Genomic DNA, 26,881 nt, shown 5'->3' with positions numbered 1-26,881 from the left:
GAATAGATGAACAGGAAGATTTTTATGGCAGTGACACTGTACAATAAGGTAATGTGGATACATGTTATTATTTATAGAGTAGAAATATATGAAATATATGCACCAAAACATAGAATAAACACCACCAAGAATGAACCTCAATGTAAACTATGGACTTTAGTTAATAACAATGTATTGGTATAGGTTTGTCAGTTGTAACAGATGTACCACACAAATACAAGATGCTAAACATAGGGAAACTGTGATGGGTAGCAGAAGGGTTGGAGAGGAGTGGTATATAGGAGCACTCTATACTTTCTGCTCAATTTACTGTAAAACTAAAGCTTCTCTAAAAAAGTCTAGGGGTGCCTGGGTGGCTCAGTGGGTTAAAGCCTCTGCCTTCAGCTCAGGTCATGATCCCAGGGTCTTGGGATCGAGCCCCGAGTCGGACTCTCTGCTCAGCAGGGAGCCTGCTTCCCCCTCTCTCTCTGCCTGCCTCTCTGCCAGCTTGTGATCTCTGTCTGTCAAATAAATAAATAAAATCTTAACAAATAAATAAATATATAAAATAAAGTCTATGAGGCGCCTTGGTAGCTCAGTTGGTTAAGCATCCAATTCTTGATTTTGGCTCAGGTAATGATGTCAGGGTCATAAGATCAGGCTTGAATCAGGATACGGACAGTGAATATCATTCTCAATGCAGAAAAACTGAGAGCTTTTCCCTTAAGGTCAGGAACATGACAGGGATGCCCACTCTCACTATTATTGTTCAACATGGTACTAGAAATCCTAGCCTCAGCAATCAGAAAACAAAAAATAAATAAATAAAGGGCATTCAAATTGGCAAAGAAGAAGTCCAACTCTCACTCTTTGCAAGATGACAAGGATACTTTATGTGGAAAACCCCAAAGACTCCACCCCAAAATTACTAGAACTCATACAGAATTCAGTGATGTGGCAAGATACAAAATCAATGCACAGAAATCATTTGCATTTTGATACACTAACAGTGTGTGTGAAGAAAGAGAAATTAAGGAGTTGATTCCATTTAAAATTGCACCAAAAACCATAAGATACCTAGGAAGAAACCTAACCAAGGAGATAAAAGATCTGTTCTGTAGAAACTACAGAACACTTATGAAAGAAATTAAGGAAGACACAAGGAAATGGAAAGACATTCTATGCTAATGGGTTGGAAGAACAAATATTGTTAAAATGCCTATGCTACCCAAAGCAATCTACACTTTCAATGCAATCCTTACCAAAATATCATTGACATTTTTCACAGAGCTGGAACAAAGAATCCTAAAATTTGTATTGAACCAGAGAAGACCCCAAATAACCAGAAGAATGTTGAAAAAGAAAACCAACGCTGGTGGCTTCACAATGCTGGACTTCAATCTATATTACAAAGCTGTGATCACCAAGACAACATGGTACTGGCACAAAAACAGACACATAAATCAATGGAACAGAATAGAGAGCCCAGAAATGGACCTCAACTCTTCAACTAATCTTCAACAAGGCAGGAAAGAATATCCAATGGAAAAAAGACAGTCTCCTCAATAAATGGTGTGGGGAAAATTGGACAGCCACATGCAGAAGAATGAAACTAAACCATTCTCTTACACCATATGAAAAGATAAACTCTAAATGGATGAAAGACCTCAGTGTGAGACAGGAAGCCATCAAAATCCTACAGGAGAACACAGGCAGCAACCTCTTTGACCTCGACTGCAGCAACTTCTTGCTAGACACATCTCCAAAAACAAGGGAAACAAAAGCAAAAATGCACTCTTGAGACTTTATCAAGATTAAAAGCTTCTGTATAGAAAAGGATATAATGAAACAAAACTAAAGGGCAACCTACGGAATGGGGGATGATATTTGCAAATGACATTACAGATAAGGGGCTGGTATCCAAGTTCTATAAAGAACCTCTCAAACTCAACACCAAAAAAAAAAAAAAAAAAAAAAAAAAAAGTCCAGTCAAGAAATGGGCAGAAAACATGAACAGACATTTCTCCAAAGAAGACATCCAAATGGCCAACAGATACATGAAAAAATGTTTAGCATCACTCAGTATCAGGGAAATACAAATCAAAACAACAATGAGATACCACCTCACACCAGTCAGAATGGCTAAAATTGACATGTCAGGAAACAATGAATGTTGGATGTGGAGAATAATGGCTGATAATGTTGGATGTGGAGGATAATGGAGAATAAATGAGGATGTGGAGAAAGGGGAACCTTTAGTTCTGTTTAGAACTGTTAGTGGGAATGCAAGATGGGGCAGCAACTCTGGAAAACAGTATGGAGTTTTCACAAGAAGTTAAAAATACAGCTACCTGGGGGCGCCTGGGTGGCTCAGTGGGTTAAAACCTCTTCCTTCGGCTCAGGTCATGATCCCAGGGTCCTGGGATCGAGCCCCCTGTTGGGCTCTCTGCTCAGCAGGGAGCCTGCTTCCCTCTCTCTCTGTCTTTGCCTGCCTCTCTGCCTACTTGTGGCCTCTGTCTGTCAAATAAATAAAAAAATCTTTTTAAAAAAATACAGCTACCTTGTGACCGAGCAATTGCACTACTAGATACAAATGAAGTGATCTGAAGGGGCACCTGCACCCCAATGTTCATAGCAACAATGTTCACAACAGAAATACTATCCAAAGAGCTGAGATGTCCTTTGACGGATGAATGGATAAAGAAGATCTGATACACACACACACAATGGAATATTACTCAGCCAGCAGAAAGGATGAATACTTATCATTTATACTGACATGGATGCAAATGGAGGATATTCTGCTGAGTTAATTAGACCAATCAGAGAAAGACAATTATATGATTTCACTCATATGTGGAATTTAAGGAACAGAGGATCATAGGGGAAAGAGGGAAAACTGAATGGGAAGTCATGAGAGGAGGAGAAAAACCATGAGAGACTCTTAACTACAGAAAACAAACAGAGTTGCTGGAGGGGAGCTGGGTGGATTGAAGGGGTAACTGGGTGATGGACATTAAGGAGGCCACTTGATGTGATGAGCACTGGGTGTTATATGCAACTGATGAATAACTGAACTCTACATCTGAAACTCATGATGTACTATATGTTGGCTAATGAATTAAAAATATTCTAAAGGGTGTAGTAGAAAATATAGAAAACATGCAAGAGGTGATGGATAATATAAAAGAGATGGAAATTCCAAGAACAAGAATGCTAGAGTTCAACACACTAACAGACAGGAAAAATGCCTTCAATGGTCTCATTGGTAGACTGGACACAGATGGAGAACAAACCTCTGAACTTAAGGATATGACAACAGAAACTCTGAAAACTGAAAAGTAATGAGAAAAAAATAGTGGGGCGCGGGAAAGGAACAAAATATCCAAGGATCATGAGACAACTGCAAAGGTGTAACAAGTGTGTAAGGTGAATACTAGCAGGAGAAGAGAGACTAGAATAGAAGAACCAACTGTGGCATAAATGAAGGGAGAATTTCCCCCAAATTAGTGTCAGACACCAAAACAAGCAGCCATCAGGGAGAATCAGAGAGTACCACACAGAATAATTGCAAACGACCAAAACCAACCAAAAACAAAAAACAAAAAACAAACAAACAAAAAAACCCAAAAAACCAAAAAACCAAACACCCAGGTATATGACATTCAAACTGCAAAACCACCAAAGATAATAGAAGAATGGGGTCCAGGGGTCTGCTTGGAAAACCAGGAGGAAAGGAAACAGGGGATAGGAGAAAACTGTAACTCATGCCACTCCTGTGCCCTGGTCATCAGTTCTCCCCAGCTGAGACAGGTGCCACAGCAGGTAGACCAAGGATATTGGGGGAGTTTCCTGTGGTACTTGGCACCTGGAAGCCACTTGTTGCACTAACCACCCCTAATCTTCCATAGATAAATACAGAAACCTCTCTTCCTCTGGGGCTACCACACTTTGGCAAAGCTGTAGCCTCAGTTCCAGTGGAGGCCAGCAGAGCTTGAAGCCCCCAGACCCTTACACACAGTGCTGAGCTCTGGACCTATGCAGAAGGTACCATGAACCTTTCCTGGGTCCTAACCCTGCCCTGGGTTGACCTTCACATTCACACAGGAGAGAATGTCTTGCTGGAAGAATTCCTACCCATGCATGGCTGTGGCATTAGAGAATTTGTTCCTGAGCTTCTGGGCAACCCCCAAGCTCCAACTACTTCACTCCTATTTACCATCTCTCTGGTGGGCACGCTGCAGGTCTGGTCTTGGCCGTGAGGTACCTGGTGGTGTCTATCTGCCTACCTCTTGCCCTGAAACCCCTAAGGATGTGGGAGTTAAACTGGAGGGGGGGTGTGCCAGTGCCCCAGAAGACTTACAGCTCCGAATAGCAGGGAGGATGGAGCAGCTCAGCCTGCACAAACTTGGGTCCTGAGGAGGGGGCTGTGGGGCTGCAGTGTTCCAACTCCTTGAAAATGAGAATGATGTTGAAACTCAGGGTGAACCCGGAAGGGTGGGCAGTGTGCCACATGGAGGTGGGCTGAGATGTCCCCAATCTAAACAGGACCCAGGGAAGGTGCGGGAACGAATGTTGGGCAACACTTTTTATAATATAATAAAAGTGGCTGCATTCCCACCAACAGTGTAAGAGGTTCCACTTTCTCCTTAACCTCTCCAACACTTGTTGTTTTTTGCCTTGTCAGTTTTTGCCGTTATAATTGGAATGGAAAAAAACAACAACAACCTACATCCACTCTATAATGCACTGAAATCAGACAACTACTTGAAAATTTGCTTCCATAAAATGGCATACAGTTTCATGTCATTTTTAAGAAAAGGATTAATTACTGAAGCATATGTGCATTTTATTTTTTTAAGATTTTACTTATATATTTTCATGAGAGAGAAAGGGAGAGAGAGAGAAAGAGGAGAGCAGGGACAGGGGAGTGGGCAGAGGGAGAAGCGGACTCTTCAGAACAGGGAGCCCAATATGGGACTCCATCCCAGGATCCTGGAATATGGACCTGAGTAGAAGGCAGACAGTTAACCAACTAAACCGCCCAGGTGTCCACATGTGCATTTTAATAAAAGAAGCTAACAAAGTGCTCAGAGTGCAAACAAGTTAAATGTAATTTCTCATTTATCCCTCATAAAACCTTGCGAACTAACAATATCTTCAACCCCAGTAAGGCAGAAAATTCTGTGGGCTTCACCTTTAAATTACATCGGAAACCTGTCAACTTCTGCCACTTCCTATTTCTACCCTGGTCCAAGTGCCATCATTTCTCACCTGTTTCATGATATGAGCATCACTATGGACCTTACACAATAGTCACAGTGGTTCTATGAAGCTTACGGTGGATCATATCTCCCCTCTGCTCAAAGTCTGATCATCTTACAATGACCTACCAGGCCCCAGGCAATGTGGGCCCCATTCCCTCTGGTCAGCTCTCCTTAGCTTTATCCCTGCCCCTCTCTGCTCAAGAATACTGTCCCCTCTGCCTGGAACACTTTATATCTGTGGCCAGATGCCCCCAGGCCTGGACCATGCCCTCTTCTTCACCATTCTATGTGTACCCCCACATAGTGCCTGACATCCCCATGGACTCTCAGGAAGCCCATGCAGTTCTCTTGAGAGCAGTGTGAACGAGTGATGAAGGGGAGATGTTTGGTCCAGTGTGTTGAAGAAGATATTTGCAGAAGACATGGATCAAGAGATTATTTCCCAAATCCCTCCAGAGCCCCTGTGATGGAAACTATAGAAATCAGTTCCTACCAGAGTCTTCTCACAGCTCACTCCTGTTCCACCTTGAGTCTCAATGATCAAGAGTCAGTCTGACCCCAAATTCCCTCTTTGCAGGGAGTGACATACTTGTATCCTCTGTACTTTCTGCAGTGTGCTGCTGTCGGCATATAAAATGTTCTGGCCATATTTCTTTGAGGTTTTTACACTTTAATACCTGTATGTAAAGCACAATTGCAAGAAGGCACAAAAATCTTTATGCTGCTTAATAACATAAGGTACACAGAAATGGAGTTTTTATTCCATAGTCGTACTGGTAGCTATGATGGTATAGGTAATAAAGGGAAGTCCAGAGAGAGAGAAATAGCCTTGCCCTAGGTAGCATAGCTCCTCTATGCTAGACCCTAACATCATGTACCACATTCAGTGCACAAATGAATTCTGGATTGGTTCCCCCTCCTCACTCACCTTCAACAGACAACTCAGAATAAAGACTTCCCCTGTCAATCCTAGGAAGAAGGTAACCAATACATCCATGGCCCTTCATTCCATGAAAATTGTGGTGCTCAATGTGGGGAAAGATTCACTGGGCAGCTGGCCATGTACCATCTGTTACCCTGACATCTTCCATTCAAATGGTTTTTGATTACTCAGCTCACAGCCTTGTCCCAACAAGCCAGAGAGATCCAATGAGTACAGAGGAGGAAGAGGAGCAACAAGAGAGCTTGAGCTTGCAGAGGAAGAGGCGGACCAACACAGGAAGCCTCAGAAAGGCAGGCATGCCTACACTCCCCATCTCTCCAGCACCTTCCTCAGGGCCCTCGTTACCTCCCTGTTCCTCAGGCTGTAAATGAGTGGGTTAAGCATTGGCGTGAGGATGGTGTAGAAGATGGAGGTGGCTCGGTCTCCCATTGGTGTCCGACTGGAGGCCTGCTGCATGTAGCTAAACATGGCTCCTCCATAATATAGGCCCACCACAGCCAGGTGGGAGGAGCAAGTGGTCAGAGCCTTCTGCTTCCCCTCTGCGGAAGGCATTCTAATGACAGCTGTGAGGACCCGGGTATAGGAAGCCACAATGACCACAAGGGGCAACAGCAGCATGACCACACAGCAAGCATAGATAAAATCCTCAAAGAGTGAGGTGTCAGCACAGGAGAGACGCAGCAGGGCAGGGACCTCACAGAAGAAGTGATCCACCTCCAGAGAGCCACAGTAGGGGAAACTGAAGACCATACCCACGTCAATCACACTGTCAGACACCCCAACCATCCAGGATGCCAGGGTCAGCAGACAGCAAGCCTTCCAGTTCATGAGGACAGGATACCGCAGTGGGTGGCAGACTGCCACATACCGGTCATAGGCCATGACTGCCAAGAGGAAGCATTCTGCTCCTGTTACCATGACCACTAGGAAGATCTGAGTGGCACAGGCACCCCAAGAGATGGACTTACGGCCTGACAGAAGGTTGGCTGCCATCTTGGGAACCACTGTGCTCATCACAATCAGGTCCATGATGGAGAGCTGGCTGAGGAAAAAGTACATCGGGGTGTGCAGGTGTCTGTTGGCCTGGATGAGCAGGAGGAAGAGGATGTTGCCAAGGAGTGCCACAGCAGAGGCCAGAATGACAAGGGAAAAAAGGAATAAATCATACGTTGAGTAGCCGAACAGGCCCAAAAGGATGAGGTCAGAGAGGGAGGTGTGGTTCCAGAGCTCCATGCCCAAGACCCTAAGAACAAAGGAACAAAGAAATGAAACTACTAACCTGGCATCTCCAAATACCCACTTCCTGTTTCTTCTAAAAGACAGAGCCCAACCCTCTGACATGCACCCACCCTTTCCTTGTGCAGTGAAAAATCTTTTTCTTTTTTCAGCAGCCTTAAAGTTATCAGCATGATTTGATCCTTACTTCTCTAAAACCTCAGGGAGCCAGAGAATGCAAGGGATAGAGAGATGGGACATAAGTCATAGGTGAATAGCTGTAGAAGTAGGACAAAGATGTAAAGAGGGGGAAAGTACTGGGGGAAAAGAAGGAGAAAGGAGGAGAGTAAGGGGGTGACAGGTGTAAGGATAAATGCAAATTTAAAAAAAGAGAAGTGACTCTCCTCCCTCTCCTGTAAAGAGCATTTGCTTTAGAAAACAGCATTGTAAGCTCCTTGTTGCTTCTGGGTGTTTAAACCTTTTAAAAACCAAGTAAGGTTTTTGCCGGTGCTCTGACCCAGGAATGTCTTTCTCAAGGATCTAGGATCCATCTCTTTGAAATGTGATCATCAGGGAATGTAGCACCCATATCTCAGGCTCTGTGGCAGAGGAGGACCCTAAGTTCAATAGACACCTTGTGGTAAGAGGCAAAACTACCTCTTGTCATAAACTGTGTGAAGTCTTTTTCCCCCTTTGGATAAAGCCAATTAACTAACACAGATTGCTGCCCCCATTACCTGTTGAATGAACAGAGTGTGACAATGGTACCATCAAGCCCTCTTATTTGAAGACTAGTGCTTGTTTATCTCAAAAGCGTATATGTAATGGGTTGTCACTGTCTGAGTATGAAAGAATGAGACTCTTTCTGTTTTGCAGGCTCTCAGTATATTACCTGTAGTGCACCTCATCCTCTGGTTTAATACTTGTTCAAAAATAAAACTGTTGGTTGTCTGGGTGGCTCAGTCAATTCAGCATCTGCCTTTGGCTCAGGTCATGATCCCAGGGTCCAGGGACCAAGCCCTGCATCAGGATGCCAGTTCAGCCAGGAGTCTGTTTCTCCCTCTACCTCTGCCCCTCTCCTCTACTTGTGGTTTCACTATCACTTGCTCTCAAATAAATTAATAAAATATTTTAAATAAATAAGTAAATACAAGCTGTTTCCTTTCTCTCTTCTGTCTTTGTGGAGAGGTTTTCTAGATTGGAGATTTTGATTTTATTTATTTATTTATTTATATTATTTTATTCTTTTTTAAATTTAGATTTTAATAAAGTTGCCCCAATGCAGGTACTGCAACAGAACTAAAAGTGGATGCTAAATGCATCATGAGAATCTCATGATGCCTCTCAGGATGTATCTCAACCATTTACCACTCTGCTACTTGGACAGTAGAGAAGAGACTGGAGCGTAACTATCACCTGCTTGTACATCAATTACCTTATATAGTTCCAAACCTAGGTGGGTGCTAAGCTGGTTAGAACTACTGAATGTTCTAAGATACACTCACTGAATCTACAAAGGAAGGAAGAACCAGTCCTCACTCCACAAGTGGTGGGATTCCAGGGGATGCTTTGGGGAAGTTGTGGCTTCTGAATTGTGTAATGTCACAGGTAGAATTCAAAAATTTTTTCTTAACAGAAGTGGAAAAGACAAGCAAAGAGAAACAAAGACTATTGAAATAGTTCATGATTGGAGGATAATTATGAACAGAAGGAAGGGAACAAAAATGACATTTCAGAGCTCCCACTGTCACAACTGGGGTTAGTGATGCTTGGGTCTCTAGGACATCTGGAAGTATTTTTGGTTAAAAAAAAAAAGTACAGATGCACCTCAATGTTCATAGCAGCAATGTCCACAATAGCCAAACTGTGGAAGTAGTCAAGATGTCCTTAAATGTATGAATGGATAAAGAAGATGTGGTCCAGGGACACCTGGGTGGCTCAGTCAGTTAATTGTCTGCCTTCATCTCAGGTCATGATCCCAGGGTCCTGGGATTGAGTCCCACATTGGGCTCCCTGCTCAGTGGGGAGTCTGCTTCTCCCTCTGCCTGCCACTCCCCCTGCTTGTTCTCTCTCTCTGACAGATAAATAAATCTGAAGAGGAGGAGGAGGAGGAGGAAGAAGAAGAAGAAGAAGGGGAAGAAGAAGAAGAAGAAGAAGAAGAAGAAGAAGAAGAAGAAGAAGAAGAAGAAGAAGAAGAAGAAGAGAAGAAGGAGAAGGGGAAGGAGAAGAGGAAGGGGAAGGGGAAGGAGAAGGAGAAGAAAAGAAAGAAAGAAGAATAGGGGAGGGGGACGGGGGGGAGAGGAGGGGGAGAGAAGGAGGAGGAGGAGGAAGAGGAGGAGATGTGGTCCATATACACAATGAAATATTATTCAGCCATCAGAAAGGATGAATACCTAACATTTGCATCAACATGGATGGAACTGAAGGGGATTATGCTGAGTGAAATTAGTCAAGCAGAGAAAGACAATTATCGCATGGTTTCAATCATATGTGGATTATAAGGAATAGCACGGAGGACAATAGGGGAAGGGAGGGAAAACAAGGGGGGAGAAAGAGAGGGAGAAAAACCATGAGAGACTCTGGACTCTGGGAAACAAATTGAGGGTTACAGAGGGGAGGAGAGTGGGGGCGGATATGGTAACTGGGTGATGGGAATTGAGGAGGGCATGTGTTGTGGTGAGCACTGGGTGTTATATACAGCTAATGAGTCATTGAACACTACATCAAAAACTAATGATGTCCTTACTATATGTTGGCTACCAAAACATAATTTAAAAAAGTATAGATGCCTTGGTACCATCCCTGGAGTTCTGGGTCACTAGGTCTGGAAACAATCCCGTCATATATGGCTTTAAAAAAAAAGATTTTATGTATTTATTTGAAGGGGGGAATAAGAGTGAAAGAGAGAGACAGTCAGAGAGAGAGAGAGGGAGCAAGAACAGGAGGAGGGAGTAGAATCCTCAGTTTTGGGAGCCCAGTGTGGTGCTCGATCACAGGAACTGGGAACATGACCTGAGCCAAAAGCAGATACTTAAGGGACTGAGCCACCCAGGTGTCCTTTTTAGCCCCCCCCCAAGGTGATACTTATGGGGAAGATATTCATTTGCACTGCAATTGGACAATCTGTGTGCATACCTCGTCTTATCTTAGCAGTGGTGAGAAGCTGTCTAGAGTCAGATCATGTCACTAGATAGGAAAGTCCTGGGACATAGCAAATTAGGGAGACAACCAGCAAAGAGAGCCAGAACACAGTTCAGGGAGGTAGAATCCAAGATCAGCACAGGTGGGAATGGAACACAGCCACAACACGAGACTGGCATGGGCACATGGTGGCAAAGGCCCACGAGCCTGCCTGCCAACTCAGTCCAGAGACTAGAGAATGAATAAATGAGAATGGATAAATTTTGCCCAAGAAAAGTAGGATTACCATCTGTCTGGTCTCTGATTCCAAGAACCTTAGTCACTTGACAGCAAGGAGGTATCTCTAAGCTGAAGCCTGATGTTGGATGAATTTCTCCCACTTCCTCGTCATTTTTAGTCTCTCATCTGTCAGGTCTTCCCTCACCCCTTTCAGTACTTCCCAACCCCATTCAGCTCACCAGACTTCACCTTCTGCTCCATCCTGTGAATCTCAGCAGAGATGGGCCAGACCCAACACGCAAGCAAAGATCTAATCCTCGGGGCAATGTGTGAGCAAGTGGTGGCCTGGGAAAGGCCCTTACAGACACACACACACCGTTCTCCCAACTCCAAGGCCCCAAATAAGAATTTATGGAACTAACCACCAAAGATATTCTCCTGGTTCTCGTAAAACTGATGATGAGCTCAGGTCCCAGGCTTATATCTCGATTGCAGAGCAGATGTCTCAGTGTACCCTACACAGTTCATAATGAGCTGAGGGAATAGAAACTCCACACCAATGAAGAAGCAAAATTTAATGAATTGAATTCAGGACAAAGTTCATTCCCCATAGCCCTGATTCTGAAAAACACCCCAGGTTACTCCTAAAGAAGGAAGAGGGCACCCATGGGATATCACCTGACATATTCACCCATACTTCTCTCAGAGTCTTTACCCTTACCTGCACATGGGGCTGGGGGAGAACCTGATCACCACTGAAGGTCAGAGTGGATATCTAAACTATAATCATGCATGGCAGGAAATGGAGCCTGGTCAGTTATTCTGTGAAACTTGTACTCAATTGACATCTTATACTTTTTTTTATTCAATTATTATTTATTTTCCATTCAACAAATAATTACTGAGCACTGTGAAAATAAATGAAGACCACCCAGATAAGTGAAGAAAATGCTATTTCTTCAAAGTTGCTATAGCAAGGCAGTCAGACACTCTCAATCGTATTTTGGCAGAGTCTCAATGACAGAGAGGAGTGGGAAAGCTTTAGAGTAGAAAAAGAGAAGCTTCAGATTGTTTATGATTGGAAACTGTTGGCATGGGGAAACTGGAAGTAGGTTAACTGAAAGCAGGGGGATGGGTTAGGGTATGTATTTGGATTTCTGTGGTTTGTCCTAAATTGGAAGTGGGAACAAAATTTTGGAAAGCTGTCTGTTAATAACTGAAATTGTTTATTTGGAGACTATAGGGGCATCTGGGTGGCTCAGTTGTTAAGTTTCTGCCTTTGGCTCAGGTCATGATCCCAGGGTCCTGGGATTGAGCCCCACGCTGGGTTCCCTGCTCTATGGGAAACCTGCTTCTCCCTCTCCCACTCCCTTTGCTCGTGTTCCTTCCCTCCCTGTGTCTCTCTCTGTCAAATAAATAAAATCTTTAATTAAAAAAAAAAAGAAAGTATTGTTAGCTTCCTAGGTTGTTACTAAAGTTAGGGATCTGACTTCTTCCAAGTTGAACTTGTGGCAGCTGGCTTCCTGAACTGTTCATCATAGATAAGAGGGTTGTTTCCTGGGCAGATGGCTGCTTGTGGGCCAGAGTTGTCCTTTACACCATTATCAATTTATGGTATGTCTGTTATTTAGTCTCTCAGCACCTATAAATGTGACTGACTGACTTCTCATCCTTGGAAGTAGAAACTTGGAATCTATAGTATTGAGGAGTATCTAGCAGGTGGTTATTTTGCCTTGGAAAAGCTTGAGAAGCATTGGTAGGATGATTAGATGAGCCCGCCTATTATCTCAATTAAGACCGTGTTAGAGTGGTGCCCTTGGCTGTCTTTCAATTCTCATCTATGTCTTCTGAAAGAGGAATGAGAGGAAAGAGCTCACATTCATCTTTGAGATGAATCTCCTAATGCACTGTGCTGTCCATTTTACCACTTTCCTTAGGAAATCAGTAAATAGCTTCTCAACTACCTCGCTCTGCTCTAAGGTCTCAAGTTGGCATAGGATTGTGTCGCTCATCTTCTGCTCATTCCTATTTCCAGTCGTTGAGGATCCAGCTCAAGAGAGATCAGCTCATTCAACTTCAAGTTCATCTGACAGGCCAAGTCATAGGTGAAATCTAAACCAAAGAGGATGGGAGGAATGCCAGGCTCACCTGCAGTGGGGACTAGACATCTGTGGCCTTTCTGTGTACTTTGAGGAAGTTGACAACATCCTATCAAGGACATGATTGGCCTATGGGAGGCAAGATATAAAATGCCAGGATTCACCAATTTTCTCTTTCTTTCTCAACCTTGTTATCACTTGTATATCCCAGGAAGGTGCTCAGAATCGTGCAAGATAATGCATCTGTCTGTGCTTTTCTCTCTCCCTTGGCTGCAACACAGGCCTTCCTCTTTTCAAAATTAATTTAAGTTTTTCTTCACTTTTAGTTTTTCTCATCTTTCTACTTTTCTTGCCCAATTCTTTTAATATCTACTAGTTTATTAAGATCATTTAAAGAGAAGAGAGTCCTACACATACCAAGCATCACCAGTTGCCTTAAGTTGGCATAGCTGGGGCTAGACATCTAGGCAAGTATTATATTTGAGAAGTGTCCACAGAAAGGATGTAGAGAAAAGTGGGGAATTACACATGAATAGAAAAGGCTGATACAGGGTTACTATTATGGACAAATGGGGCTCTGTCCTGTGAGAACTTCAAGGATCATGCAGTACCTGCTTACAAGTTGTTCACAGAACCCAACTCAAGGGGTCAAGGAAGCTGGATCATTTCATTGATCTTTGTGTCTATTTTGTGCCAGTAGCATACTGTTTTGATTACTACAGTTTTATTTATTTTTTTTAGTTTTTTTTTTTAAATTATGTTCAGTAGCTGGGTGATGGGTATTAAACAGAGCACATGTTGTGATGAGCACTGGATGTTATACACAACTAAAGAATTGCTGAACACTACATCAAAAACTAATAATGTACTATATGTTGGTTAACCAAAGTTTTATAACATAATTTGAAGTCCAGAATTGTGATGCCTCCAGCTTTACTTTTCTTTTTCAAGACTACTTTGAGTATTTGGGGTCCTCTATGGTTCCATACAAATTTTAGGATTGTTTGTTATAGCTCTGTGAAAAATGCTGTTGGTATTTTGATAGAGATTGCATTAAATGTACAGATAGGAAGATGGCGGAGAAGTAGCAAGCTGAGACTACTTCGGGTAGCGGGAGATCAGCTAAATAGCTTATCTAAAGATTGCAAACACCTACAAATCCAACGGGAGATTGAAGAGAAGAAGAACAGCAATTCCAGAAACAGAAAATCAACCACTTTCTGCAAGGTAGGACTGGCGGAAAAGTGAATCCAAAGCGACGGGAAGATAGACCACGGGGGGGAGGGGCCGGCGAGCGGTGGAGCAACGGAGCACAAAATCGGGACTTTTAAAAGTCTGTTCTGCTGAGGGACATCGCTCCAGAGGCTTAACTGGGGTGAAGCCCAGGCGGGGTCAGCGCGGCCTCAGGTCCCGCAGGGTCGCAGAAGGATCGGGGGTGTCTGAGTGTCGCAGAGCTTACCGGTATTAGAACGGGGAAGCCGGCTACAGAGACAGAGCCGAGGAGTGACTCTCAGCTCGGGGTTGCCTTGAACCGGTCGCAGGCTCGGTCAGCTCGGAGCGCGGCCGGAGGCCAGGGTGACGGGAGTCATTTGGCGCTGTTCTCTGAGGGCGCACTGAGGAGTGGGGCCCCGGGCTCTCGGCTCCTCCGGGCCGGAGACTGGGAGGCCGCCATCTTCATTCCCGTCCTCCGGACTCTACGGAAAGCGCTCAGGGAACAAAAGCTCCCGAAAGCAAACCCAGCAAACCCGAGCGGATTACTCATCGCGGCCCCGGGTAAGGGCGGTGCAACTCAGCCTGGGGCAAAGACGCTTGAGAATCACAACAACAGGCCCCTCCCCCAGAAGATCAACGGTAAACCCAGCCAGGAACAAGTTCACCTACCAAGGAGAGCGGCGGAATTCCAGAGGAGAAGAAAGCAAAGCACGGAACTCATGGCTTTCTCCCCATGATTTTTTAGCCTTGCAGTTAATTTAATTTTTTTTTTCTTTTTCAATTTTTTTTTTCTTTTTCTCTTCTTCTGCTAAATTTTTTTTTAACTTTTACCGTTTTCTTTTTTTAACGTTTTTTAAATAGTTTATCTAATATATATATATATTTTTCCTCTTTTTATATTTTTTCTTTATCGGCTTTCTTTTTTTTAATAGTTTCTTTTTTTTTTTTCTTTCTTTCTGAACCTCTTTTTATCCCCTTTCTCCCCCCTCACAATTCGGGATCTCTTCTGATTTGGCTAAAGCATATTTTCCTGGGGTTGTTGCCACCCTTTTAGTATTTTACTTGCTCCTTCATAAACTCTTATCTGGACAAAATGACAAGGCGGAAAAATTCACAACAAAAAAAAGAACAAGAAGCAGTACCAAAGGCTAGGGACCTAATCAATACAGACATTGGTAATATGTCAGATATAGAGTTCAGAATGACGATTCTCAAGGTTCTAGCCGGGCTTGAAAAAAGCATGGAAGATATTAAAGCAACCCTCTCAGGAGATATAAAAGCCCTTTCTGGAGAAATAAAAGAACTAAAATCTAACCAAGTTGAAATCAAAAAAGCTATTAATGAGGTGCAATAAAAAATGGAGGCTCTCACTGCTAGGATAAATGAGGCAGAAGAAAGAATTAGCGATATAGAAGACCAAATGACAGAGAATAAAGAAGCTGAGCAAAAGAGGGACAAACAGCTACTGGACCACGAGGGGAGAATTCGAGAGATAAGTGACACCATAAGACGAAACAACATTAGAATAATTGGGATTCCAGAAGAAGAGGAAACAGAGAGGGGAGCAGAAGGTATATTGGAGAGAATTATTGGAGAGAATTTCCCCAATATGGCAAAGGGAACAAGCATCAAAATTCAGGAGATTCAGAGAACCCCCCTCAAAATCAATAAGAATAGGTCCACACCCCGTCACCTAATAGTAAAATTTACAAGTCTTAGTGACAAAGAAAAGATCCTGAAGGCAGCCCAGGAAAAGAAGTCTGTAACATACAATGGTAAAAATATTAGATTGGCAGCAGACTTATCCACAGAGACCTGGCAGGCCAGAAAAAGCTGGCATGATCTATTCAGAGTACTAAATGAGAAAAACATGCAGCCAAGAATACTATATCCAGCTAGGCTATCATTGAAAATAGAAGGAGAGATTAAAAGCTTCCAGGACAAACAAAAACTGAAAGAATTTGCAAATACCAAATCAGCTCTACAGGAAATATTGAAAGGGGTCCTCTAAGCAAAGAGAGACCCTAAAAGTAGTAGATCAGAAAGAAACAGAGACAATATATTATAACAGTCACCTTACAGGCAATACAATGGCACTAAATTCATATCTCTCAATACTTACCCTGAATGTTAATGGGCTAAATGCCCCAATCAAAAGACACAGGGTATCAGAATGGATAAAAAAACAAAACCCATCTATATGTTGCCTACAAGAAACTCATCTTAAACCCGAAGACACCTCCAGGTTTAAAGTGAGGGGGTGGAAAAGAATTTACCATGCTAATGGACATCAGAAGAAAGCAGGAGTGGCAATCCTTATATCAGATCAATTAGATTTTAAGCCAAAGACTATAATAAGAGATGAGGAAGGACACTATATCATACTCAAAGGAACTGTCCAACAAGAAGATCTAACAATTTTAAATATCTATGCCCCTAACGTGGGAGCAGCCAACTATATAAACCAATTAATAACAAAATCAAAGAAACACATCGACAAGAATACAATAATAGTAGGGGATTTTAACACTCCCCTCACTGAAATGGACAGATCATCCAAGCAAAAGATCAACAAGGAAATCAAGGCCTTAAATGACACACTGGCCAGATGGACATCACAGATATATTCAGAACATTTCATTCCAAAGCAACAGAATACACATTCTTCTCTAGTGCACATGGAACATTCTCCAGAATAGATCACATTCTTGGTCCTAAATCAAGTCTCAACCGGTATCAAAAGATTGGGATCATTCCCTGCATATTTTCAGACCACAATGCTCTGAAGCTAGAACTCAATCACAAGAGGAAATTTGGAAAGAACCCAAATACATGGAGACTAAACAGCATCCTTCTAAAGAATGAATGGGTCAACCAGGAAATTAAAGAAGAATTGAAAAAATTTATGGAAACAAATGATAATGAAAACACAACGGTTCAGAATCTGTGGGACACAACAAAGGCAGTCCTGAGAGGAAAATATATAGCGGTACAAGCCTTTCTCAAGAAACAAGAAAGGTCTCAGGTACACAACCTAACCCTACACCTAAAGGAGCTGGAGAAAGAACAAGAAAGAAACCCTAAACCCAGCAGGAGAAGAGAAATCATAAAGATCAGAGCAGAAATCAATGAAATAGAAACCAAAAAAACAATAGAACAAATCAACGAAACTAGGAGCTGGTTCTTTGAAAGAATTAATAAGATTGATAAACCCCTGGCCAGACTTATCCAAAAGAAAAGAGAGAGGACCCAAATAAATAAAATCATGAATGAAAGAGGAGAGATCACAACGAACACCAAAGAAATACAGACAATTATAAGAACATACTATGAGCAACTCTACACCAACAAATTTGACAATCTGGAAGAAATGGATGCATTCCTAGAGACATATAAACTACCACAACTGAACCAGGAAGAAATAGAAAGCCTGAACAGACCCATAACCAGTAAGGAGATTGAAACAGTCATCAAAAATCTCCAAACAAACAAAAGCCCAGGGCCAGACGGCTTCCCGGGGGAATTCTACCAAACATTTAAAGAAGAACTAATTCCTATTCTCCTGAAACTGTTCCAAAAAATAGAAACAGAAGGAAAACTTCCAAACTCATTTTATGAGGCCAGCATCACCTTGATCCCAAAACCAGACAAGGATCCCAACAAAAAAGAGAACTACAGACCCATATCCTTGATGAACACAGATGCAAAAATTCTCGCCAAAATACTAGCCAGTAGGATTCAACAGTACATTAAAAGGATTATTCACCACGACCAAGTGGGATTTATTCCAGGGCTGCAAGGTTGGTTCAACATCCGCAAATCAATCAATGTGATACAACACATTAATAAAAGAAAGAACAAGAACCATATTATACTCTCCATAGATGCTGAAAAAGCATTTGACAAAGTACAGCATCCCTTCCTGATCAAAACTCTTCAAAGTGTAGGGATAGACGGCACATACCTCAATATTATCAAAGCCATCTATGACAAACCCACTGCAAATATCATTCTCAATGGAGAAAAACTGAAAGCTTTTCCGCTAAGGTCAGGAACACAGCAGGAATGTCCGTTATCACCACTGCTATTCAACATAGTACTAGAAGTCCTAGCCTCAGCAATCAGACAACAAAAGGAAATTAAAGGCATCCAAATCGGCAAAGAAGAAGTCAAACTATCACTCTTTGCAGATGATATGATACTATATGTGGAAAACCCAAAAGACTCCACTCCAAAACTGCTAGAACTTGTACAGGAATTCAGTAAAGTGTCAGGATATAAAATCAATGCACAGAAATCAGTTGCATTTCTCTACACCAACAACAAGACAGAAGAAAGAGAAATTAAAGAGTCCATCCCATTTACAATTGCACCCAAAACTATAAGATACCTAGGAATAAACCTAACCAAAGAGACTAAGAATCTATACTCAGAAAACTATAAAGTACTCATGAAAGAAATTGAGGAAGACACAAAGAAATGGAAAAATGTTCCATGCTCCTGGATTGGAAGAATAAATATTGTGAAAATGTCTATGCTACCTAAAGCAATCTACACATTTAATGCAATTCCTATCAAAGTACCATCCATTTTTTTCAAAGAAATGGAACAAATAATCCTAAAATTTATATGGAACCAGAAAAGACCTCGAATAGCCAAAGGAATATTGAAAAAGAAAGCCAAAGTTGGTGGCATCACAATTCCGGACTTCAAGCTCTATTACAAAGCTGTCATCATCAAGACAGCATGGTACTGGCACAAAGACAGACACATAGATCAATGGAACAGAATAGAGAGCCCAGAAATGGACCCTCAACTCTATGGTCAACTCATCTTCGACAAAGCAGGAAAGAATGTCCAATGGAAAAAAGACAGCCTCTTCAATAAATGGTGTTGGGAAAATTGGACAGCCACATGCAGAAAAATGAAATTGGATCATTTCCTTACACCACACACGAAAATAGACTCAAAATGGATGAAGGATCTCAATGTAAGAAAGGAATCCATCAAAATCCTCGAGGAGAACACAGGCAGCAACCACTTCGACGTCAGCCGCAGCAACATCTTCCTAGGAACATCACCAAAGGCAAGGGAAGCAAGGGCAAAAATGAACTTTTGGGATTTTATCAAGATCAAAAGCTTTTGCACAGCAAAGGAAACAGTGAACAAAACCAAAAGACAACTGACAGAATGGGAGAAGATATTTGCAAATGACATATCAGATAAAGGGCTAGTGTCCAAAATCTATAAAGAACTTAGCAAACTCAACACCCAAAGAACAAATAATCCAATCAAGAAATGGGCAGAGGACATGAACAGACATTTCTGCAAAGAAGACATCCAGATGGCCAACAGACACATGAAAAAGTGCTCCATATCACTCGGCATCAGGGAAATACAAATCAAAACCACCATGAGATATCACCTCACACCAGTCAGAATGGCTAAAATTAACAAGTCAGGAAATGACAGATGCTGGCGAGGATGCGGAGAAAGGGGAACCCTCCTACACTGTTGGTGGGAATGCAAGCTGGTGCAACCACTCTGGAAAACAGCATGGAGGTTCCTCAAAATGTTGAAAATAGAACTACCCTATGACCCTGCAATTGCACTGCTGGGTATTTACCCTAAAGTTACAAACATAGTGATCCGAAGGGGCACGTGCACCCGAATGTTTATAGCAGCAATGTCTACAATAGCCAAACTATGGAAAGAACCTAGATGTCCATCAACAGACGAATGGATAAAGAAGATGTGGTATATATACACAATGGAATACTATGCAGCCATCAAAAGAAATGAAATCTTGCCATTTGCGACGACGTGGATGGAACTAGAGGGTATCATGCTTAGCGAAATAAGTCAATCGGAGAAAGACAGCTATCATATGATCTCCCTGATATGAGGGAGAGGAGATGCAACATGGGGGGTTGAGGGGGTAGGAGAAGAGTAAATGAAACAAGATGGGATTGGGAGGGAGACAAACCATAAGTGACTCTTAATCTCACAAAACAAACTGAGGGTTGATGGGGGGAAGGGGTTGGGAGAGGGGGTGGGGTTATGGATATTGGGGAGGGTATGTGCTATGGTGAGTGTTGTGAAGTGTGTAAACCTGGCGATACGCAGACCTGTACCCCTGGGGATAAAAATATATGTTTATAAAGCTGTAAAAAAAAAAAAAGAAAAAGAAAAAGAAAAAAGAAAGGATGAATACCCAAGTTTTGTAGCAACATGGACGGGACTGGAAGAGATTATGCTGAGTGAAATGAGTCAAGCAGAGAGAGTCAATTATCATATGGTTTCACTTATTTGTGGAGCATAACAAATAGCATGGAGGACGAGGGGAGATGGAGAGGAGAAGGGAGTTGAGGGAAATTGGAAGGGGAGGTGAACCATGAGAGACTATGGACTCTGATAAACGATCTGAGAATTTTGAAGGGGTGGGGGGTGGGAGGTTGGGGGCACCAGGTGGTGGGTATTGTAGAGGGCACGGATTGCATGGAGCACTGGGTGTGGTGCAAAAATAATGAATATTGTTATGCTGAAAAAAATAAAAAAATTTAAATGTTTAAAAAAAAAAAAAAAGCTGGATAAGATAGAAGCATGAGAACCCGACAGAGAACAGAGATTTGTCTTCGGCAGCTGGAGACACCTCCCAAACCCTGCTTCCTACTCCAGATTTGAAGCAAAGAGCAATAAACAATTTTTGGCAAAAAAAAAATGTACAGATAGTTTTGGGTAGTATAGACATTTTAACAATATTTGTTCTTCCAATCCATGAGCATGGAATGTTTTTCTTTTTCTTTCTGGCAGCTTCAGTTTCTCTTTAAAGTTTTTTATTTAAATTCAATTTAGTGACCACTTACTGTATTATTAGTTTCAGGGGTAAAATTTAGTGATTTATCAGTTACATATAACACCCAGTACTGATTACTTCAAGTGCCCTCCTTAATGTTCATCACCCAATTACCCCTTCCCCCACTGACTTCCCCTCCAGCCACCCTCAGCTTGCTTCCTATAGTGAAGAGTCTCTTAAGGTTTGCCTCCCTCTCCCTTTTTATCTTAATTTATTTTTCTTTTTCTTCCCCTATGTTCATTTGTTTTGTTTCTTAAATTCTACATCTGAGTGAAATCATATGGTATTTGTCTTTCTCTGTCTGACTTATTTCACTTAGCATAATACCTTCTAATTCCATCCACATCATTGCAAATGGCAAGATGTCATTCTTTTTGATGGATGACTATTATTCCTTTGTATATAAATACCACCTCTTCTTTATCCATTCATCTGGCGATGGACATTTTGTCTCTTTCCATAATTTTGCTCTTGTGTACATTGCTGCTATAAACATTGGGGTGCAGGTGCCCCTTCAAATCACTATACTTGTATCCTTCGTATAAATACCTAGAAGTGCAATTGCTAGGTCATAGGGTAGCTCTATTTTTAACTTTTTAAGGAACATCTGTACTGTTTTCCAGAGTGGCCATATCAGCTTGCATTCCCACCAACAGTGGAAGAGCCTTCCTCTTTCTCCGCATCCTTGCCAACATCTGCAGTTTGCTCAGTTGATAATTTTAATCATTCTGACCATTGTAAGGTGGTGTCTCATTGTGCTGTTTTTAATTAATTTAATTTTATTTTTTCAGTGTTCCAAGATTCATTGTTTATGCATCACACCCAGTGCTCCATGCTGAGTGAAATAAATCAAGCAGAGAAAGTCATTGTGGTTTTGATTTGCATTTCCCTAATACTGAATGATGTTGAGCATTTTTTCATTTGTCTGTTGGTCATTGGGTGTCTTCTTTGGAGAAATGTCTGTTCATATCTTCTGCCCATTTATGAACTGGATTCTTTGTTTCTTGTGTGCTGACTTTGATATGTTCTTTACGGTTTTTTTGATACTAGCCCTTTATCTGATACATCATTTGCAAATATCTTCTCCCATTCCATAGGTTGCCTTTTAGTTCTTCTGTTGAATTTCCTTTGCTGTGCGAAAGCTTTTTATCCTGATGAAGTCCCAATAGTTCATTTTTGTTTTGTTTATCTTACCTTTAGAGACATGTTGAGCAAGAAGTTGGGCAGCTTCAATTTCTTTCATCAGTGTTTCATAGTTTCCAGAGTACAGGTCTTTCTCCTCTTGGTTAGTTTTATTCATAGGTATCTTACTGTTTTTGGTAAAATTGTAAATGGGTTTCATTCCTTAATTTCTCTTCCTGCTGCTTTATTACTGGTGTATAGAAATGGACAGATTTCTGTATGTTGAGTTTGTATACTGTAACTTTACTGATTTCATGTATCAGTTCTAGAAGTTTTTTGGTGGATTCTTCTGGGTTTTTGCATAGAGTATCGTCTGCCAATAGTGAAATTTTTGTTTCTTCCTTGCCTATTTGGATGCCTTTTATTTCCTGTTGTTGTCTGGTTGCTGTGGCTAGGACTTCCAGGTCTATTTGAATAATTCTGATGATTGTGAACATCCCTATCTTAAAGTGATGGGTCTTAGTTTTTTTCCACTGAGGAAGGATATTAACTGTGGGCTTTTCATATATTGCCTTTATTATGTTGTGGTATGTTCCCTCTAAACCTATTTTGTTGAAGGTTTTTTATCATGAAGAGATGTGGTACTTTGTCAAATCTTTTCTGCATCGATTGCATAGTTCTTTTTAAAAAATTTTTAAATTTCTTTTCAGCGTAACAGTATTCATTGTTTTTTGCACCACACCCAGTGCTCCATGCAATCTGTGCCCTCTCTAATACCCACCACCTGGTTCCCCCAACCTCCCACTCCCCGCCCCTTCAAAACCCTCAGATTGTTTTTCAGAGTCCATAGTCTCTCATGGTTCAGTTCCCTTCCAATTTCCCTCAACTCCCTTCTCTTCTCCATCTCCCCATGTCCTCCATGCTATTTGTTATGCTCCACAAATAAGTGAAACCATATGATAATTGACTCTCTCTGCTTGACTTATTTCACTCAGCATAATCTCTTCCAGTCCCGTCCATGTTGCTACAAAAGTTGGGTATTCATCCTTTCTGGTGGAGGCATAATACTCCATAGTGTATATGGACCACATCTTCCTTATCCATTCGTCCGTTGAAGGGCATCTTGGTTCTTTCCACAGTTTGGCGACCGTGGCCATTGCTGCTATAAACATTGGGGTACAGATGGCCCTTCTTTTCACTACATCTGTATCTCTGGGGTAAATACCCAGTAGTGCAATTGCAGGGTCATAGGGAAGCTCTATTTTTAATTTCTTGAGGAATCTCCACACTGTTCTCCAAAGAGGCGGCACCAACGTGCATTCCCACCAACAGTGTAAGAGGGTTCCCCTTTCTCCACATCCCCTCCAACACATGTTGTTTCCTGTCTTGCTAATTTTGGCCATTCTAACTGGTGTAAGGTGATATCTCAATGTGGTTTTAATTTGAATCTCCCTGATGGCTAGTGATCATGAACATTTTTTCATGTGTCTGATAGCCATTTGTATGTCTTCATTGGAGAAGTGCCTGTTCATATCTTCTGCCCATTTTTTGGTATGATTGTCTGGTTTTTGTGTGTTGAGTTTGAGGAGTTCTTTATAGATCCTGGATATCAACATTTTGTCTGTACTGTCATTTGCAAATGTCTTTGTCTTCTCCCATTCCGTGGGTTGCGTCTTTGTTTTGTTGACTATTTCCTTTGCTGTGCAGAAGCTTTTGATCTTGACGAAGTCCCAAAAGTTCATCTTCGCTTTTGTTTCCTTTGCCTTTGGAGACATATCTTGAAAGAAGTTGCTGTGGCTGATATCGAAGAGGTTACTGCCTATGTTCTCCTCTATGATTCTGATGGATTCCTGTCTCACGTTGAGGTCTTTTATCCATTTTGAGTTTATCTTTGTGTATGGTGTAAGAGTATGGTCGAGTTTCATTCTTCTACATATAGCTGTCCAGTTTTCCCAGCACCATTTATTGAAGAGACTGTCTTTTTTCCACTGTATAATAAATAAATATTTTGTTTAAAAAGTTGTTTGGGGGGAATTTTGTTTGACAAGTCCTTTAATCACAAAAATTAGTTGTTGAATTTTTAAAAATTAACATCTAATTATACTCAGTTATAATTTAGCAGTAACTGAGGTTTCTCTGGTATCTTGTACCCATCTATGTTTCACTTTCTTCTCACTAAAGTACATGCTTCAGTACTTCAGTGTTCCAGTTGTTTCCGTGGGAATCTTCTGTGGTAAACATTGTCTATGCTTTTATTTATCAGAGGAAAAGTAACTATTTCTTTGTTCTTAAAATCACCATGTGACTAAATTTAAACTTTAAGGTAGTGAGACTTAAATCAGGACCATCCATCAAAATCCTGTAGAAAAACAAAGGCTGCAACCTCTTCAACCTCAGCCACAGCAACTTCTTGCTAGACACATCTCCAAAGACAAGGGAAACAAAAGCAAAAATGAACTATTGTGACTTCATCAAGATAAAAAGCTTCTAGTGCTATGCTGAGTGCTGTGAAGTGTGTATATCTGGTGATTCACACACCTGTACCCCTGGAGCTAATAATACATTATATGTTAATAAAAAAATAAAAAAAGTTTTTTTTAAAAGATTAAAAGCTTCTATACAACAAAAGAAACAGTCAACAAAACTAAAAGTCAACCCACAGAATGCAAGAAGATATTTGCAAATGACATATCGTATAAAGGACTAGTATTCAAGACCTGTAAAGAACACATCAAACTCAGTTCAAAGGAAATAAAGAGTCCAGTCAATAAATGGGCAGAAGACAGAAACAGACATTTCTCCAAAGAAGACTTGCAAATGGCCAACAGACACATGAAAAAAATGTTCCACATTGCTCAGCATCAGGGAAATACAAATGAAAACCACAATGAGATACCACCTCACAACAGTCAGAATGGCTAAAATTAATAAGACAGCAAATACCGGATTTTGGCAAGGATGCAGAGAAAGGGGAACCTTCTTGCACTGTTGGTGGGAATGCAAGCTAGTACAGCCACTCCGGGAAATAGTATAGAGATTCCTTAAAGAGTTGAAAAAAGAGCTACCTTATGACCCAGCAGTTGCACTCCTGGGTATTTACCCAGAGATACAAAGGTAGTGATCTGAAGGGGCACTGGCTTCCCAGTGTTCATAGCAACAATGTCCACAATAGCCAGACTGTGGAAAGAGCTGAGATGTCCATCAACAGATGAATGGATAAAGAAGATGTGGTATATATATACAGTGGAATACTACTCAGGCATCAGAAAGGGCAAATACTTAACATTTATAGTGATGTGGGTGGAACACATACAAAAATAAAATTAAAATGGGTTAAAGACCTAAATGTGAGAGGAATCAATCAAAATCCTAGTGGAGAATACAGATAGCAACCTCTTTGACAATGACTATAGCAACTTCTTTCTAGATATGTCTTCTGAGACAAGGGAAACAAAAGCAAAAATTAGCTATTGGGACTTCATCCCAATAAAAAGCTTCTTCACAACAAAAGAAACAATCAATAAAACAAAAAGGCAACCTATGAAATGGGAGAAGATATTTACAAATGACATATGCAATAAAGGTTAGTATCCAAAATACATTAAAAAAAACAGATACAACTCAACACCCCAAAACCAAATAATCCAATTTAAATAGGCAGAAGGCATAATAGACATTTCCCCCAAAGAAGACATACAGACGGTCGACAGACACATGAAAAGATGATCAACATCACTCATCATCAGGGAAACGCAAATCAAAACTACAATGAGATATCATCTCACAACTGTCAGAATGGCTAAAGTCAAACATCACAAGAAGCAACAAGTATTGGCAAGGTTGTGGAAAAAGGGGAACCCTCTTGCATTATTGGTGGAAATGCAAACTGGTGCAGCCATTGTGGAAAACAGTATGGAGGTTCCTCCAAAAGTTAAAAAAAGAACTACCTTTTGATCCAGGAATTGCACTCCTGGGTATTTGCCCAAAGAATACAAGAACACTAATTCAAAGAGATACATGTACCCCTATGTTTATAACAGCATTGTTTACGATAGCCAAGATATGGAGGCATTTGCATTTTCCACCCCTGCATTAAACTTGTCTTACAAGTCTTCAGGAAACTTTCTGACTTCTCTCTGATACCACCAGGCAACAAAGTTTTCTGTATCCACATTTTATTTTGACTACATGTATCTAGAAAACTAGATTTTAACCTACCAACATTCTTTCATCTCCACTTGTCACAGGTTAGGTTTCTTGGAAGCAGATTGAGACAAGTTTTGCTTGTGGAAGGTTTATCAGAGAGCACTGGAAGGATTGAACTCGTGGTGGGGAACGAGATAAGAAATCAAAACTGGATACAGGGATGAGAAGCCCGTGATGCCTCAGATTATTACAGGGCATTCTGGAGCTGGGATGGACCTTCAGGGTCAAACTGAGGGAAAGGAACCAAGCCTTTATATACTTTATTGACTAGTCATGGGATTCAGGCAGCCACCCAAAGAGAAACACAACCTTGAGCAAGCTTTTTCCCTCAGTTGGCAATTCCCATAGAGGAAAATAGCTGAAACCTGTCACCTGCTAATTTTGTGGGATATAGGCTATGTGTCTCCCATTCTTTGTAATGCCATTGGTGCAGACCTCTTTCCACACTATCCATACTCAGCATGGATACACTTGATTAAGTTAATGTGCAAATATCATGAACTCTGGCCAAAGAATGACTTTTATTTTCAGTACAGAACATCTGTTTCTCTTCCAGTCAAACTACAGAAGCTAATTCAAGTTCCCAGAACCAGAGCCCACATCTTCAGTTGCCAATGTCAAC

At 41.4% G+C, this 26,881-nt stretch overlaps 1 protein-coding gene across 1 annotated transcript; it reads right to left on the bottom strand.

Annotated features, from left to right (window-relative positions):
• Positions 1-6,489: 6,489 nt before the first annotated feature.
• LOC125101232 (olfactory receptor 2M5-like) lies at positions 6,490-7,422 on the bottom strand. Its single transcript, XM_047731816.1, has one exon. It carries the CDS (start codon positions 7,420-7,422, stop codon positions 6,490-6,492), a length of 933 nt encoding a protein of 310 aa, XP_047587772.1.
• Between the last annotated feature and the right edge of the window lie 19,459 nt (positions 7,423-26,881).

This window comes from Lutra lutra, chromosome 5 (genome assembly GCF_902655055.1).
Source record: "Lutra lutra chromosome 5, mLutLut1.2, whole genome shotgun sequence".
Lineage (NCBI taxonomy): Eukaryota > Metazoa > Chordata > Mammalia > Carnivora > Mustelidae > Lutra > Lutra lutra.
The sequence above is the reverse complement of the archived record's forward strand: the minus strand, read 5'-3'. Positions and strand labels throughout refer to the sequence as shown.

Coding starts and splice junctions, on each gene's coding strand:
- LOC125101232 (XM_047731816.1), bottom strand. CDS start 7,422: ATGGAGCTCTGGAACCACACCTCCCTCTCTGACCTCATCCTTTTGGGC.